General features: G+C 51.8%; 1 protein-coding gene across 1 annotated transcript; it reads right to left on the reverse strand.

Annotated features, from left to right (window-relative positions):
• Positions 1-376: 376 nt before the first annotated feature.
• On the reverse strand, positions 377-1,510 carry Actrt2 (actin related protein T2). Its single transcript, XM_052175769.1, has one exon. The coding sequence runs from the start codon at positions 1,508-1,510 to the stop codon at positions 377-379; it is 1,134 nt and encodes a 377-aa protein (XP_052031729.1).
• Between the last annotated feature and the right edge of the window lie 12,991 nt (positions 1,511-14,501).

Here is a 14,501-nt window from a genome sequence, read left to right on the forward strand (position 1 = left end):
CTCTCGTCTCAGAGCACAAGGTATGGATTCTTCTAAGGATAGCTAAGGTCACACGGACACACACAGGGACACACACACTCAGACATGTGTGCACACACCAGACGCACATGCACACAGATGTAACATGTATAATGCTCTCTCTCTCTCTCTCTTTCTCACACACACAAACACACATACACACACAAAGACACATAGACACGCACATGTTCACACTAAAAACAACCCTGCTATTTCAGAGAAAGAATGGAGCCCGACACGGTCAAGTGCGTCACTATTCATCTTTAATTAAATGCGGTGCTAAAGGCCATGGGAGAGGCTCTCTTCCCATGGGTGTCCCTTGCAAGCGACACTGCGGCCACCGGGACCGTGCAGCCCTTCAGAAGCACCGTCTCTGGACCACAGACACTCCAAACTCCTTGAAGTCTGCAGCAGTGATCCACATCTGCTTAAAGCTGCTCAGAGACGTGACAATGGAGGCCCCGATCCACGTGGAGAACCATCGGTCGGGCGGCGCCGTGATTTTGATGGGAACCCCCTTGGAAGCCAGCTGTTCCAGTTCTTTGAGGAGCCTGTCGTCCAGCCCCTGAAACAGAGTGCTCCCCCCCGACAAGACAATCTCCCCAAAGAGTGTCTTCTGTATGTCCGCATCACACTTGGCTATGCTGTTAGATGCCATCTGTGCCAGCCCTGGGCCGTGGGTGCCCAGCTGGTCTGGTGAGAACAGGACCTCAGGAGCCTGGTACAGCTGGTCTCCGATGTAAATGACATTCCCATCGGGCAGTTTGTACTCCCTCAAGACGTCTTCTGCCCTCCGAGAGAGCTCCTCCTCGGGCTCCAGAGCCACATAGCACAGCTTCTCCTTGATGTCATCCACCAGGGACTTGTCCAGTGGGCACGGAAAGGCTCGCCCACTGGCCAGGAGCAGTCGGGTGAGGAGCTCCGTGATGTCTTTGCCAGCCACATAAAGCTTGCTGACTGCATGAGGCAGGGAGTAACCTTCAAAGATAGGGACAGTGCAGGTGACCCCATCCCCACTGTCCACCACCAGGCCTGTGACACAGGCAGAGGAGTAGAGGGCCAGCACTGCCTGGTCTGACAGGTAGAAGGCAGGCACATCGAAGGTCTCAAACATCACCTCTGCCGTCTTCTCGCGATTCTCCCTGGGGTTCAGGGAGGGTTCCGTCATGAGCACGGGTCGTTCGCTGGGCTTCACACCCAGTTCCCATTCAAAGAGGTGTCTCCAGAGCTTCTCCACATCATCCCAGCTCGTGACCAGCCCCCGCTCAATGGGGGTGTGCAGGCGCAAGGCCTCCTGTTTGTACAGGGCTTCCTCCCCAACAAAGTACTTCTTCTGACTGGCTCCCGTGGGGGAAGCCTTGAACTTTGGGTACCCCACAACAGAGCTGGTGACATGACGGGGTCCAATCTCCCCAGACAGCCCTGCCTTACAGAGTCCAGACCCATTGTCAAAAATCACAGAAGGAGAATCTAATACCAGTGGGTTGAACATGTCTGCGGCAATCCCTTCTGGGTGACACAAAATACAGCCAGATGGGCTTTCTTGGGCCAGTTCGTGTCACAATAGGTTGCCCTGGAAGTTCACAGGATTCCAGGGTTCCTGGAGGCCTCCCAGGCACAGCTAGCAGACCGACCCCAGTGCCCGGGAACCCTCCATCCTCCTAGGTGGTCTGCTTTCTTCTCAGCAGGCTCAGAGCTGAGAGGCCTTTTCAAGGGTGCTTGCCCCATATGTAATAATCCAGTGAAGTAACAATTGTCCTTAGTGAGTGTCAGAGTTCTGAAGTGGGGCTCTGCACACTAGTGTCCCCTCAAGGGTGAGGTAGTAAGCAGAGAAAGTCCTGGGTGATGATTGTTAAACCTAGGGACCTCACCTCAGAGGCCTCAATTCAGAACAGAGCATCTTGAGGGCTTGACTTATAATAGGAGGCCATTTTACTTCCCAGGTTCAAGGGTAGTACCTAGCAGACCCCCAGAAGATTTCGTTTTGAATACACATTAGTCCAGGAAGCCCTCAGGAATGTCTCCTCACTCTGTTAACTGACTCTGGTTCTCGGTGCCCATTCCAGTTCAGGTCAGGGTCTTCCCCTCCCCCCCTCCACCATAAGGTGCCCAAGAACTGTTTCTAGTTCATTTCAACATCAGCTCATGCAGATGTGGCCCCTCTGGAGTTTGGGACACCTGTGTGTCTAGGCCCACAGGACAGTCAAGGCATACGATGTACACAAGGGCTACAGAGGGGACTGGGGAGTGTGGGAGGAGCCACCTACTATAGCCTCAGAGACACGGAGGCATATGCTAGCTCTGAGACCTTCTACCAGGCACTCAGCTTGGGGGCTGAGCCTGGGCACAGCTTCCTCTTTTCCTGATAATGGAGGGAGCCTTGGAAAGGTGGACTCATAAGCTGCCCCCCCCACCGACCCCCATTGTATGTAGACACAGGTAAGCCAGATTTTTCCTTTCAGAAAATTCTTCCAGAGTATCACTTCCTGGTGTTACATCCTTTCTAGAGCCTGGGATCGATCTTAATGCCCAGGGTTCCCTCTATACCGTGTTGATTCTGCTGATCTCTCAGTTGGCATTACTAAGAAAAGCCATTACAAGGCTAGGTCATTCAGACGCATGGTATACACATGTGTGATGTACACATAATGCAGAAGTGGGCCAAGGACTCACATGAAGACGTATAGTAGACGTGTCATGTGTAACAGACATGCTACAAATTGGCAGTGTGGACGTATACTAAAGATGTGGCTTTCTGAGCCTCACTGAACCTTACAGGGGGTGCTGGTGAAACTTTGGTGATCAAGGATCCCCAGAGGAAACCATCGGAGACTGAGGCTCAGATGGGGCAGAGAGAGACCTTCGCTCTTCGGTAAGTCATGTTTATCAGTTCTATTGCTGCTTATAACCCTCCAGCCACTATGCCCACCAAGACCATGAGATGGGACAGGCACATGCAGGCCCTCATAGTCACCCCCAGTAGACCAGGGACCAGCTCAGGCATGAACACAGGCATCAACATGCCAGGCCTCAGCAGGAGGCTCCCACAGAGGCCACATGATCCTCAGACTATGGGCTCTACCAGGGTTGAGAAGACAGTGAAGGAGCTGAGTCTACCAGGCAATAGTATGTCCTGCCTATGCAAAGCCTGTTCTGCCCCGTGCCCAACAAGGCAGCCTAGACCTTATAAAGACCCCAGTGGCCATGACTATTGAACTGATCATGTGTCTTCTACCTAGACCCAACTCTGTGTGATCTGCCCATCTGCTTTGGTTGCTGGGTCCCTAAGATGTAAAGACGCCATGTTTTGAGGACTAGAGTCCTCTCTGGCTGCTGTGGGCTGGTGGCAGAACGCTGTGACTTGGGGTTCCATCCTGCTTGCATCACAAAAGGCCCGCGCATGTGCTGACCTCCCAGGTGCTGCCATGGCTCTCCAGCTAAACCAGAAGAGGGATAAAGCTCTCTAGACATTACAGAGTCTGTGGTGAGAGACGATGAATCGGTGTTTGGCGCAGGGGGCTCTGGGGCTATGTCTCAGTGGCCACAGGCTAACTGAGGCTTTGGGGTTCCTGGGAGGGAGGGACTACTTCCTTTCATGTCCCAGGGTGCAACAGCTCCTCCTCAGCACCCAACCAAGATAACAGCATATGATAGCAGTATTCCCGGGGACAGCCGAGTACAGACAGGCAGCCCAGCCGTGTCCCTTCCCAGACATGGCTTTCCTCTAAAGGCTTGAAGTTAGGGTCACAGAGCTCAGTTCTCTTATCCTCAGTACCACTGTGTGTGTGTGTGTGTGTGTGTGTATGTGTTGTGGTATGTGTTGTGTATTTGTGTATTGCCCAGTGTGTAGTATGTGTGTGTGTGTGGTGCATGTGGTGTGGTGTGTGGTGTGTGTTTGTGTGTTGCTCAGTATGTAGTGTGTGTGTGTGTGTGTGTGTGTGTGTGGTGTAGGATGTGTATGTATGTTTTGCACTGTGTGGAGTGGAGTGTGCGTGCATGTGTGTGTGTGTCGTATGTGTGTGGTATGTGTGTCTGTGTGTGTTACACAGTGTGTGGTATGTAGTGTGTCTGTGTGTGGTGTATAGTATATGCAGAGTGTGAAGTCTGTCAGAGTGTATCATCTGTCAGAGTGTATAGTGTGAATGGTATGGTGTGGGGGGGTGTGCACGTGCGTGCTCATACACATACATGTGTAGGACAGAGGACAGCCTCAGGGTGCCTTCAGGGTCTTGTTCCTCAGGGTTCCACCTTGTCAGATGTTTACATTATGATTCATTAACATCCACAAAATTGGTTATGAAGTAGCAATGAACTAATTTTATAGTTGGGGGGAGTCACCACAACATGAGGAACAACATAAGGGGTCTAAGCATTGAGAATGTTGAAAAGCCCAGCTTTAGGTCTTTATCCACCCTGCCACGCCCTTGCTTTTAAGAAAGCAAATCTGTAGGCTGGCGTAAACAGCTGAGAACAGAAGCGGCCAGGCCAGTGCCTTGGGACAGTCATGGGAGGACTCCCAGACCCTTTTAAGTATCTTAATTCTTGATGCTGAGCCCAGGAGAGGCACCACCCTTGGTGTGATGCTACCTACTCTCTGTCCCAGGACAGGTGTGGCTGCCGGGGTTCCACACACCCAACTGAGTGGTTCCAGGAACATCATTTGTCCACATGGGACAGAGAACAGCCTCTTGACCAGGAGCACACCTTGATCAGTCACCAAAAGGGATTCCTGGATGCTGGGATGAGACCAATTGCTGATCTTTCCCAGTTTATGTTGGAGCCCAGAGAGTGCAAGGTTCAGCCCAGAGCACAGCACAGTATCAGCAAATTCTCTGTCCTGACATCAGCGTCTAATTGGGTGAGATGGGTTCAATCAGGGAGGGTTCTGAAGACCCTGTGTGGAGGGGCCAAGGGCATCCCTGGAGTAACAAACACCGCATGGCTACTGAATATAAAAAGCATTTGGGTTTATGAGCCATAGCCGGTGAGTGTGATGTTGGGTTAGTTTGGAGCTGCCCCGGGGGCAGAAATTCCACTTCTCAGGTGCTAGGAACCTCCTCTGCTGGCTTTAGAATCCTCGCGGCACTCTGTCTTGGAATCTCTCTGACCCTGAATCTGAGCCTGAATCCCAGGGTCTCTGTGTCTTGGAAGGACCGCATGCACCTTAGCATGGCTAAGACCCTTCAGTCTTCCTGTGGAAACGAGGGTGTGTTATCAGTAAGACAGAAATGTCTGGTAGCTGGCCAGCAGTGCAGTTTGAGGGGCAGCCACAACCCAGGTGTGTTTGCCATTAACACAAGGATCTCTTCTCTCCCAGCTCCAATTAGAAGCTGCCTGAGTCTGCCTCCCCTACCCCTAAGCCGGCCAAGCCTCATAAATCGCTTGAACAAGTTTATGGACAAACTGGCTGTAACGCCATTCCCCTCCCCAGTGCTCGCTCTGGAGAGACACTGTTCCTCCTCCACTCAGCAAACAGGCCCTTGTTTCTGCTCCACTATGTGTAGCAATGGCCATCTTCCCCTGCTCCCATATGACCTCACCCCCTGTTTTAAGGTCACGGTGGAAGTGGGGAGGAAGTCAGGCCCTGGGATACCTGAGAAGGTACTGGGCATTCTTATGGATGTTCTTATATAGCCCTGGACCTTCCAAGCACCCCAGCTTTCTCGTAAGCCTGCCCTGAAGTGCCTGGGTCCCCAAGACCTGAGAGAGGCCCACGTGTCTGAGTTATCATCATACGAGGTTCATTCTACCAATAGTGTCCAGAGCCTCACCAATTAGTGACCAGCAGACTAGGCTCATTAGTGAAGACCTAACATCTGGTGGCCAGATCCTCTTGTGGGGACCAGTCCGCATGTCAACAGCCTAGAGAAGCAGGGTGGCCTTTCAAGTGACAGGATGCACACTGTCATTGTAAGATCGGTGCTATCTGAGGGGGTCGGTCTGGGGCCGTACATAGCTCCACGGTGGGAAGGCTACTTTCCCAATTCATGCTCCGAGTACTCACAAATGAGCGGAAACCCAGAGCATATTCCCTGGCATCTAAGCCTACTGAGTCTCAGAGGTGTACTGAAATCATCCATGGGCTTATACATTTATGTAACTCTCTGCCCATCTTTCTATCTACCCACCAACCCTTCACTCCCCCATCCATCTATCTACCTACCCCATCTATCCATCTACCTACCTTTCCTTTCATACCTCAACTTACCTACACATATGCCCATTTGTCTGCTCACCCATCCAGTCATCCATCCATCCATCCATCCATCTATCCATCCATCCATCTGTCCGTCCGCCCATCCATCCATCCATCCATCCACCCGTCCATTCATCCATCCATCCACCCACTCATCAATCCATCAGTCCACACATCTGTCTACCCACCTGTCCATCCATCTGTCTACCCATCTGTGCATCCACCCACCAATCCATCTGTCCATCCATCCATTCATCCATCTGTCCATCCATCCATCCACCCATCCATTCATCCATCCATCCACCCACTCATCCATCCATCTGTCCACACATCTGTCTACCCACCTGTCCATCCATCTGTCTACCCATCTGTGTATCCACCCACCAATCCATCTGTCCATCCATCCATTCATCCACCCATTTCTCCACCCACTCATTCATCCATCTATCTACTTGTATATGGAACCCAATTCTGTGTATAAAGTTTGGCCCCTGCAGCACCCACCCTTCCAGCCTCACTTCTCTGGAGTACTTACGTCTCCCATCCGTCCATTGTGATGCCCTGTGGTGACCGTTAAGCCTGCTGCTCTACTCACCTCTGTGCACCACCAACGTTTCTGTTGGGGGCAATCAGGAATTCTAGGGTCCCTATCACATGGTCAGGGACCATGAACCTCCTCCTTCGCCTGCTTGCCTTGTGGGACTGAGCAGCTGCTAGATCCTTGGACTTCCATCCACAGTTGCTGCTGACCATTGTTGGGGAGTTGGACTAAAGACTGTAAGTCATCAACAAACTTCCTTACTATATAGAGACTCCCCATATGTTCCATGACTCTAGAGAACCCTAATACAGAAGTTCCAATCTCCTATAAGTACAGCCTGGGCTCTGGAATACTTACAACAGCTTCGAGGGATGTACATCACATCCAACTGACTCCACTCCAGCCCCTGTGAACCATCAGTACTCCCTCGCCACGCTTGGTCTCTGGGCAATTCGGTTTTGGAGAGAATTGTGTATCATTTATCAGAACTCTGAGAGAAGTATACCAGCCAGAGTTGGGGGCTCTGCCTCTCTCGACAGAGATGAACACTGCCAGACTTGGGTTAGGTTTAGGGAGGACCTTTCCCATGGACATGTGTAGTTGGAAACCTGTGCTGATGTTTGGGTGTGCCAAACGCTATTAAAATGGAGCCAGGCTGTAGCATGCTTGAGAGCTATGACTACTCACTTCGGGAGTTGCTGGAAATGCGACTCTCCGGGACTACTCCTCCTCCTTGTGAGGGTGTCCTGCTCCTAGAATTACCACCCTAAAATGACAGGCACCAGTTACATCGTGGTTTCAGACACTTGAGTGGGTATCCTGGGAGCCTCAAGAGTGAGGAGGTCTCTGGTTAACTGAAGCTGGAGCTAAGGTCTCACCTCAAGGCTCAATGTGGAGGGCGAGGTGAGTTCAGCTTCCATGGATTCTGCCCATTGCTATTTTGAGCTGCACTGAGAAGTTTTACCAAGTGGAATCTGACTTACCTTGAGGATAGGGAGAGAGATAGAGAATGGAGAGAGAAGGTAAGGAGGAAGGGGAGGGGGAGGGGAAGGAGGGAGAAGGGAGAAGGGACAGGGGAAGGGGGAAGGAGGGAGAAGGGAGAGGGGAAAGGGAGAGAGAGGGAGACGGAGAGAGGGAGAGAGGGGGAGAGCAGGAGAGGGAGAGAGAGGGGGAGAGGGAGAGGGGAAGAGGAAGAGAGTGGGAGAGGGAGGGGGAGAGGAGGAGAGAGAGGAGGAGAGGGAGAGAGGAAGAGAGGGAGAGAGGGGGAGAGGGAAAGAGGGGGAGAGGGGGAGAGGGGAGAGAGGAGAGAGGGGGACAGGAAGAGAGGGGAGAGAGGAGAGAGGGGGACAGGAAGAGAGGGAGAGAAGGGGAGAGGGGAAGAGGGGGAGAGGGGAAGAGGGGAAGCAGGGAGGGGGAGAGGGGAAGCAGGGAGCGAGGGAAAAGGGGGAGAGGGGAGAGGGGGAGAGGGAGAAAGAGAGAGAGAGGGAAAGCCAGTGTTCTCCTGGTTGTTTGTAAAAGCCAATTTAGTGGGCTACAGAGCAGAAATAAGACCAATGCACCCCCAGCTTGGCAATTCCAGTCCAGTCAGAACCTCTCATATGCCACCCCGCTTCCCCTCAGCCCCCCACTCCCCAGTACGTCAGGTGCCTGCTCTCCGAGTCTCACTTCCCTGGAGGCAAGTCCACATGGCTTTGCAGAGTACTCAGTGAGTACAGCCAGCCAGCAGGGATACACCTAGACAGCCACCAGAGAATGTCCCCCGTGGTCTTCCATGGCCTCACTATTTAAATGGCTACTGCTACTGCTACCCAGTTCTTTCTTTTTCAAAATTTTTTGACCCAACCCAAACAAAGGAATGTTCTCCTCTCAGTACCCAGGGAAAGCCCTGCCCTCCTGGCCCCAGTTTTGTCTGTGGGAATCTTTCCTCAGCTCAGGGCATCCCTGCCCCACTGACCTCAGCTTTGTTCAGAGGCACTGCCTTCTCTTCAGTTCCGGACATTACTGCGTCTATGGGACTCCTCCCCTCTGGTCTTCCTCCCCTTCGGTATCCCTGGCTCCAGCTCTGTCTGCGGGAGTCCTCCCTCCCCTCCCCTCCCCAACTTGGACAGTTGGGGCAACTAGAAATACAGAACCTAAGATCCCAGGCTAGTCCCAAAGGAGCAGTGTCCGGACCCTCTAAATTACGAAAAGCATTTTCCGCCCCCTGCTGGTGCCCATGTGGAACTGCCGCGAGGTCTAGGGGTGGGAGAATTGGAGCATCTCGGACAGGAGAGAGCTGGCTAGTTAATTTCCGGCCAAGGCAGGACACTAGGAGAGAGAAAAAAGATCAATGTTTGCTAAATAAGGGGAAAGCATCACCCTGTCTCAGCGGGGATGAGGTCTGTTTTCAAGCGTATTACGGTGATTACCCAGAGGAGAGTCCCACCGAGTAAGCAAGCACACACGAACTAGCGGTCCTTTCCCCAAAGAGCTCTGCGGAGTGCGTGTTAATGAGTTCCCTCCAACTAAACACGGCCAAGCTTTGGGTTTTAAATAGTTTATAGCATTTCAGATGCGGCTTCGAAGTCAGGCAGTCCCTAGAGAGGCTGAACAGACTTCTACACTTAGCCAATGATGAATAACCGAGAGAGCTCAGGGCCCGGAAGGATTCCAGGTTTAATTCAAATAATTTAAAATCTAATGTTGAAAGAGCTCTTTGCATTCACGGACCGTACCCATTTCCAGCTGGAGAAAGAAAAGGCTTTGTGTTTGAGGCTGAGGTAGGAGCGCTAACTGTCTTACCATGCGCCTGCCACTTCCAGCCAGCACGGCAACATTTTTCATGTTACAAATGGCAGGCTGTGATTCTGAAAGCCAGACACGATGAGGGGGGAGGGGGAGGAAGATTTATCGACGCCGTGGAGTTTCAGCTCCAGGTGGAAGGATTTTGTTCATGTCCACGGTGAGGTTGCTGCCTAACCACCCCTGCCAAGAGGAGGAGGAGACCCCTGGCCCAATGCGCACAGTCTGGGAGGCCCTTAGGAAGTTCACAATAATGGACGCGGAGTGGTCCCGCTTGTGTTTGTCTGCACTGCGTGCAAGTTCTGCTGGTTTGGAAGAGGTGGTGTGTGCCAGGGGCTCACCGGCTGGCAGGTATGTCCCCTCTGTCCGAAGCTCATCAGAGGAGGAAGCCCCAGAGCCACCTGTTTCCTCCTTGTCTGGTCTCAGACCCAAACGATGGACTTGGGTCTTGAGAGACTGAGCACAACGGCTTGCAAGCTCCCTGAAACTCAGCATGGACCAGTCTTTGCCTGGACCATCATTTTTGCCTGGACCAGGCTGAGTTTCGGGGAGCTTGCAAACCTTTGTGTATTCATGGGGTCAGACTGTATCTCCTCAACACACACACAAACTTACATCACTCAGAGTTTCAGAACACAAATTTACTTGTAAATTGGGTCCTTGCAGATATAATTAGGTAAGCTAGAACTAGGTGGGTCTCAAACAGTGCCTCTGACACCCTCAGAAGAGAGGAAAGGGACATGGACCTGGCTTTCACCCTTTGACTCCAGACATAGAGAAGGGATCCTCCTATGTTCTAAGCTGTTGCATCCTAGTCTCTTGTTAAAGTGGTCACAGAAACTGATAGCTTGTCAGATTCTCAAAATATTTCCAGCTTTTTGCTTAAGTCACAGAGCCAACTCTCTAACAGGTAAGCAGCATGCGTGCCAGACTGTACGACCTGTTCTGTGCCTCTTCCAGGGCAGGGGGCTTGGATGCTTAGGTTTCCTCAAGTTTTCTTCACTGTGGCCTCCATCTTTGAAGTCACACCATCCTTCAAAATCATCTTTCCTTGTCCTGACATCATCTTTTAAAGAAAATCCACCGGAACTTAAGGTACCAAAACATCTCAGTGCAGAGTCTATCCATCCCATCATGGGTGACAAGGGCTTGGGAAGGGATTTTTTGAGGTGTGGCAGCCGGCAGGTACTCTGTGGAGTGGCAGTGATCTCAACAAGTAAAGCTAATTTCTCTCTCTCCACCAGAGAGGTCTCAGTAAATAAAGGTTCTACATTCATCAGAACTCTGATTGGTTTTTGGTTTTGTTTGTTTTGGGTTTTGGGTTTTTCCAAGACAGGTTTCTTTGTGCAATCGCCCTGGCTGTCCCAGAACTCCTTTGTAGATCACTCTGGCCTGGAATTCACAGAGATCTGCCTGCATCTGCCTCCTGGGGGCTGGGGTTTAAGGCACATGCTACTGTGCCTGGCTAGAGCTGTGTTTTAAGGGCAACGAACTCAGGATTCAGACGAGTGAAAGTGAGAGCTTCTAAAACACACAGGGTTGAGCTCAAGATGAGATGCTTGTGGCTCCCACCGGCTCCCAAAGACTTGCCATTCCCAGAGAGCTTGGTTCTGCCTCCTTAGTGTCTGGGAGTGACAGTGGTAAGTACTGATGGACAGAGGCCATTCCATCAGAGGGGATGAAGGAGCAGCATTCCAGTGCAGCCTCCAGTGTTGCCACCAATGTCCTTGCCCCAGTCCTCCAGAGAGGACTTAAGATTGTTAAGAGAGCACTTAAGGATTGTTTTTTCTGAGGGAGTCTGCAGGGGACAGCTGCCCATCAGCTGGCATGGACTCCCAACAGTTCCTGTGTGTAGACGTGGAAAGTGTGGGGGCAGTTTCTAGGTTCCCCCAGCTTCAGGCACATCCCAGCAAGTGGAAGAATCTGCATGTCTGGCTTCGTGAGGTCTCTTGGAACCCGGGGCAGTAAATGTCGCGTTGTTGGGCTTCCACCCACTAACCATAGCCAGAAACATTGAGCAATACTGTGGGTAGGCTTCTGTCACACTCACACTCCATTGAGTAGCAAGCCCAGCGCTGTTTAGGAGGCATGGCCCCTGAGCTCCCTGGATCCAGGATCTCACATAGTTGGGCTGGTCATGTGATCAGCTCCCCTAGACCACAGGGCACTTCTGTACGCACGCAGCCTCATCGTGTGCATCTGAGATAAACATTCACCAGGAGTCCCATTCCTTTACTTCATCTGCTCCGTACCTGGGCTGTCCATCTCCTCTGATCATCTGCATCTGCAGAGGCTTGGGCTCCACAGTGACACAGGGGCTAGAACAGTGAAGAGAGACAGGAAGTGATCGATGGTCATAGTGGTCACCCCATGTCCTGTTTGAGCTCACTCCATTGCCCTCCATGTACCTGTGCTTAAGGTAAGCCTGGAGCTTTCCAGAGGGAATTCAACTTACGAGGGTGGGCAGGGTGGGCTCCGTTCTCCTGTCAGCCCAGGCTCCCAGTAGAGAGACGCTGGAGTGCCAGGTAGTAGTAATCACACCTGTGTCACTTATGGTTTTTTGTCAGGCACAGAGAGTTACCCACAGGACTGTATTAACACCGTCTCTCCAAAGTAGCCCCTGGCATTCTCTGGCAAGCATGAAAACCCTTTCCAGAGGACACTGAGAGACCATGCAGCCTGGGCAGTCTGTCAGCTTAGGCCCCATCAAGAACTGTGTGCCAAAAGACTTACCAAGTCAGAGCTTAAATACCAACTTCAGATGACATGGCTTATCTAGAGACAAGCTCAAGCCAGCCCAGAGGGCATAACACTACTGCCCATACAGGTGGCCTCAACCCCACATCCCCAGACGGGGCCAGGGGCATTCCCAATCGACAGAGCTTTGAGTATCATGTTCAGCACAAGCCTGGTGAGGAGACAGACACCAGACCACACGCCACAGTGAATACTTACTGTGCATCCCAAGCCTGAGGAAAAAATGCTGGAAGTCAAAGAGGGGTGTGAGCATGTGAATGCCCTGGGGAAGTGGGAAAGCCAAGTGGGTAGGTGACCTGCTCTTTGACCTTGGCTCCTCAGGTGGCAGTGTTGGAACCCACGAGGTGACTCAGCAGCCTGATGGTTCCTCGTATCAGTAGATGTGCCTGCCACTTCTGCAGAATGCCCCACATCCCTCCACCACAAAAAGACCTAGTCTTGTCATGGCCTCCAGCAGCAGCTGCTTGGGACATGTTGAATCCATAGAAACCTTTGCATACTAGGAAGGGCAGTGATTTCTCCTGACCTGGGCCAGCACATGTTCTGGGTACTGGCAGCACGGCCTCTGGAGACAGAAGCCATGAATGTGGTAGGAGGTGTGGCTGTGGACTCACATTCAGAATCAGCCAGGTGAGAGGGAGATGGTAGAGAAAGCCGGCTCTGCTCACCATCATCCCAGTGACTCACCGTGGGGATGTGGCTGCCCATCCTCAAGCCAGGCGTCCCCCTTTATCCACGGGTCACAGAACGACCGTCCAGTTATCATTGCCTCACCCAGCAGGTGCAAATGCAGTAATTGTTGACCTCAGTCACAAGGGTGGAGCTGAGCTGTTGCTGCAGAGCAGGTAGGGAAGTTCCTGGGTCATGTGACTCCCTGGGCACCTCTTGATGCTCCAGTGCAAGGATGTGCCTTGCTGAGGTGCGGAGACCAGGGCTCAGACTTTCAGTAAGGCTGCTCACAAGTCCAGCCAGCCAGGAATGTGGCATGTGAGTACGTAGGTGTATTAGTTTCTTGTGCTGTTGCTGTGGCTGGCGGTGGGGGGGGGGGGGGGAGGGGGAAGGACCTTGACAGGAAACCTTGACAGGTAACTTGAGGGAAGAAGGGAGAGGGAGGGCTTGCTTTGGTTTACATTTTGGGGTTTTGTCACTCATGGCAAAGGGAAAGACACACAAGCAGGAGCAGGAGGCAGCTGGCCAATTTGTCTGCAGGCAGGAAGAGTGAACAGGAAGTGGAGCTGGGCTGTATCATCCCCAGATCCACTCTCAGTGACCGGCTCCCTCTAGCAAGGCTCTGAGTCCTAAAAGTTCCTCAACCTTCAATGGCACCAGAGTGGTGGCCAAGTGCTCAAATACATAAGCCTACTTGAGAAACTTAACCTGCAAACCATGACACTCGGTGGTTAAGGGAGCAGCGAACACTGGAGCAACCTCAGTGGAGGCTGTGAGTCAGCACACACCCTCTCCTCCTGGACCTGTGACTTTATCTCCTGGTTGATGTGTTGAGAGCTATTGGCACATTTGGTATTGAAAGGATAGAAAATAATACAGCACAACTCTAATGACCCCAAGAAGTCAGAAGTTTAAAATGCTATCTCGCTTTGTTAGAAACTAGATAAAAGGTCACATTCCAGAGCCTGCCCTTTGTTTAGACCTAGCAGAAAGGCTTTGAATAAGTGATCCTAGCCTCACAAGGTAGCTGGAAATGGGCTAAGCTTATCTTGCTTCTGTAAACTGCTTATGCCATTACCCCTATGCAGGAGTTCACGCAGCTATAGACATTCAAGAAAATAGGAAACTAATTGGTCCACTGAGCACGGGCTCCAATAATTTAAACTGATTGGCCTAAAAACTATGGAGTGGTACAAATCGATTGGCTCGCATTTCGCGGGCTCCCATGCTAAGAAATGATTGGTTTATGATTCGCGGGCTTTGTTGTAAACTTATAAAAGCTGTCGCAATTCGGCACTTGTGGTCCACAGTCCTCTAGCCCTGCATGGTGTACAGCTGTGGAACCCAGAATTCTGGAATAAAGAAATCCTCATGTTATTGCATCGAGACCGTTTCTCGCGAGTGATTTGGGTGTTGCCTTCTGAGGCGTGGGGTGCTGAGGCACCCTCGGTTTTTGGGGGTCTTACAGTATCTTTGTCATCAGAGGTGGTGCTGCGCCAAGGATCCATTGTGAGCAAACCTAGCATTTGGTCACAGAAC

This window comes from Apodemus sylvaticus, chromosome 3 (assembly GCF_947179515.1).
Source record: "Apodemus sylvaticus chromosome 3, mApoSyl1.1, whole genome shotgun sequence".
NCBI lineage: Eukaryota > Metazoa > Chordata > Mammalia > Rodentia > Muridae > Apodemus > Apodemus sylvaticus.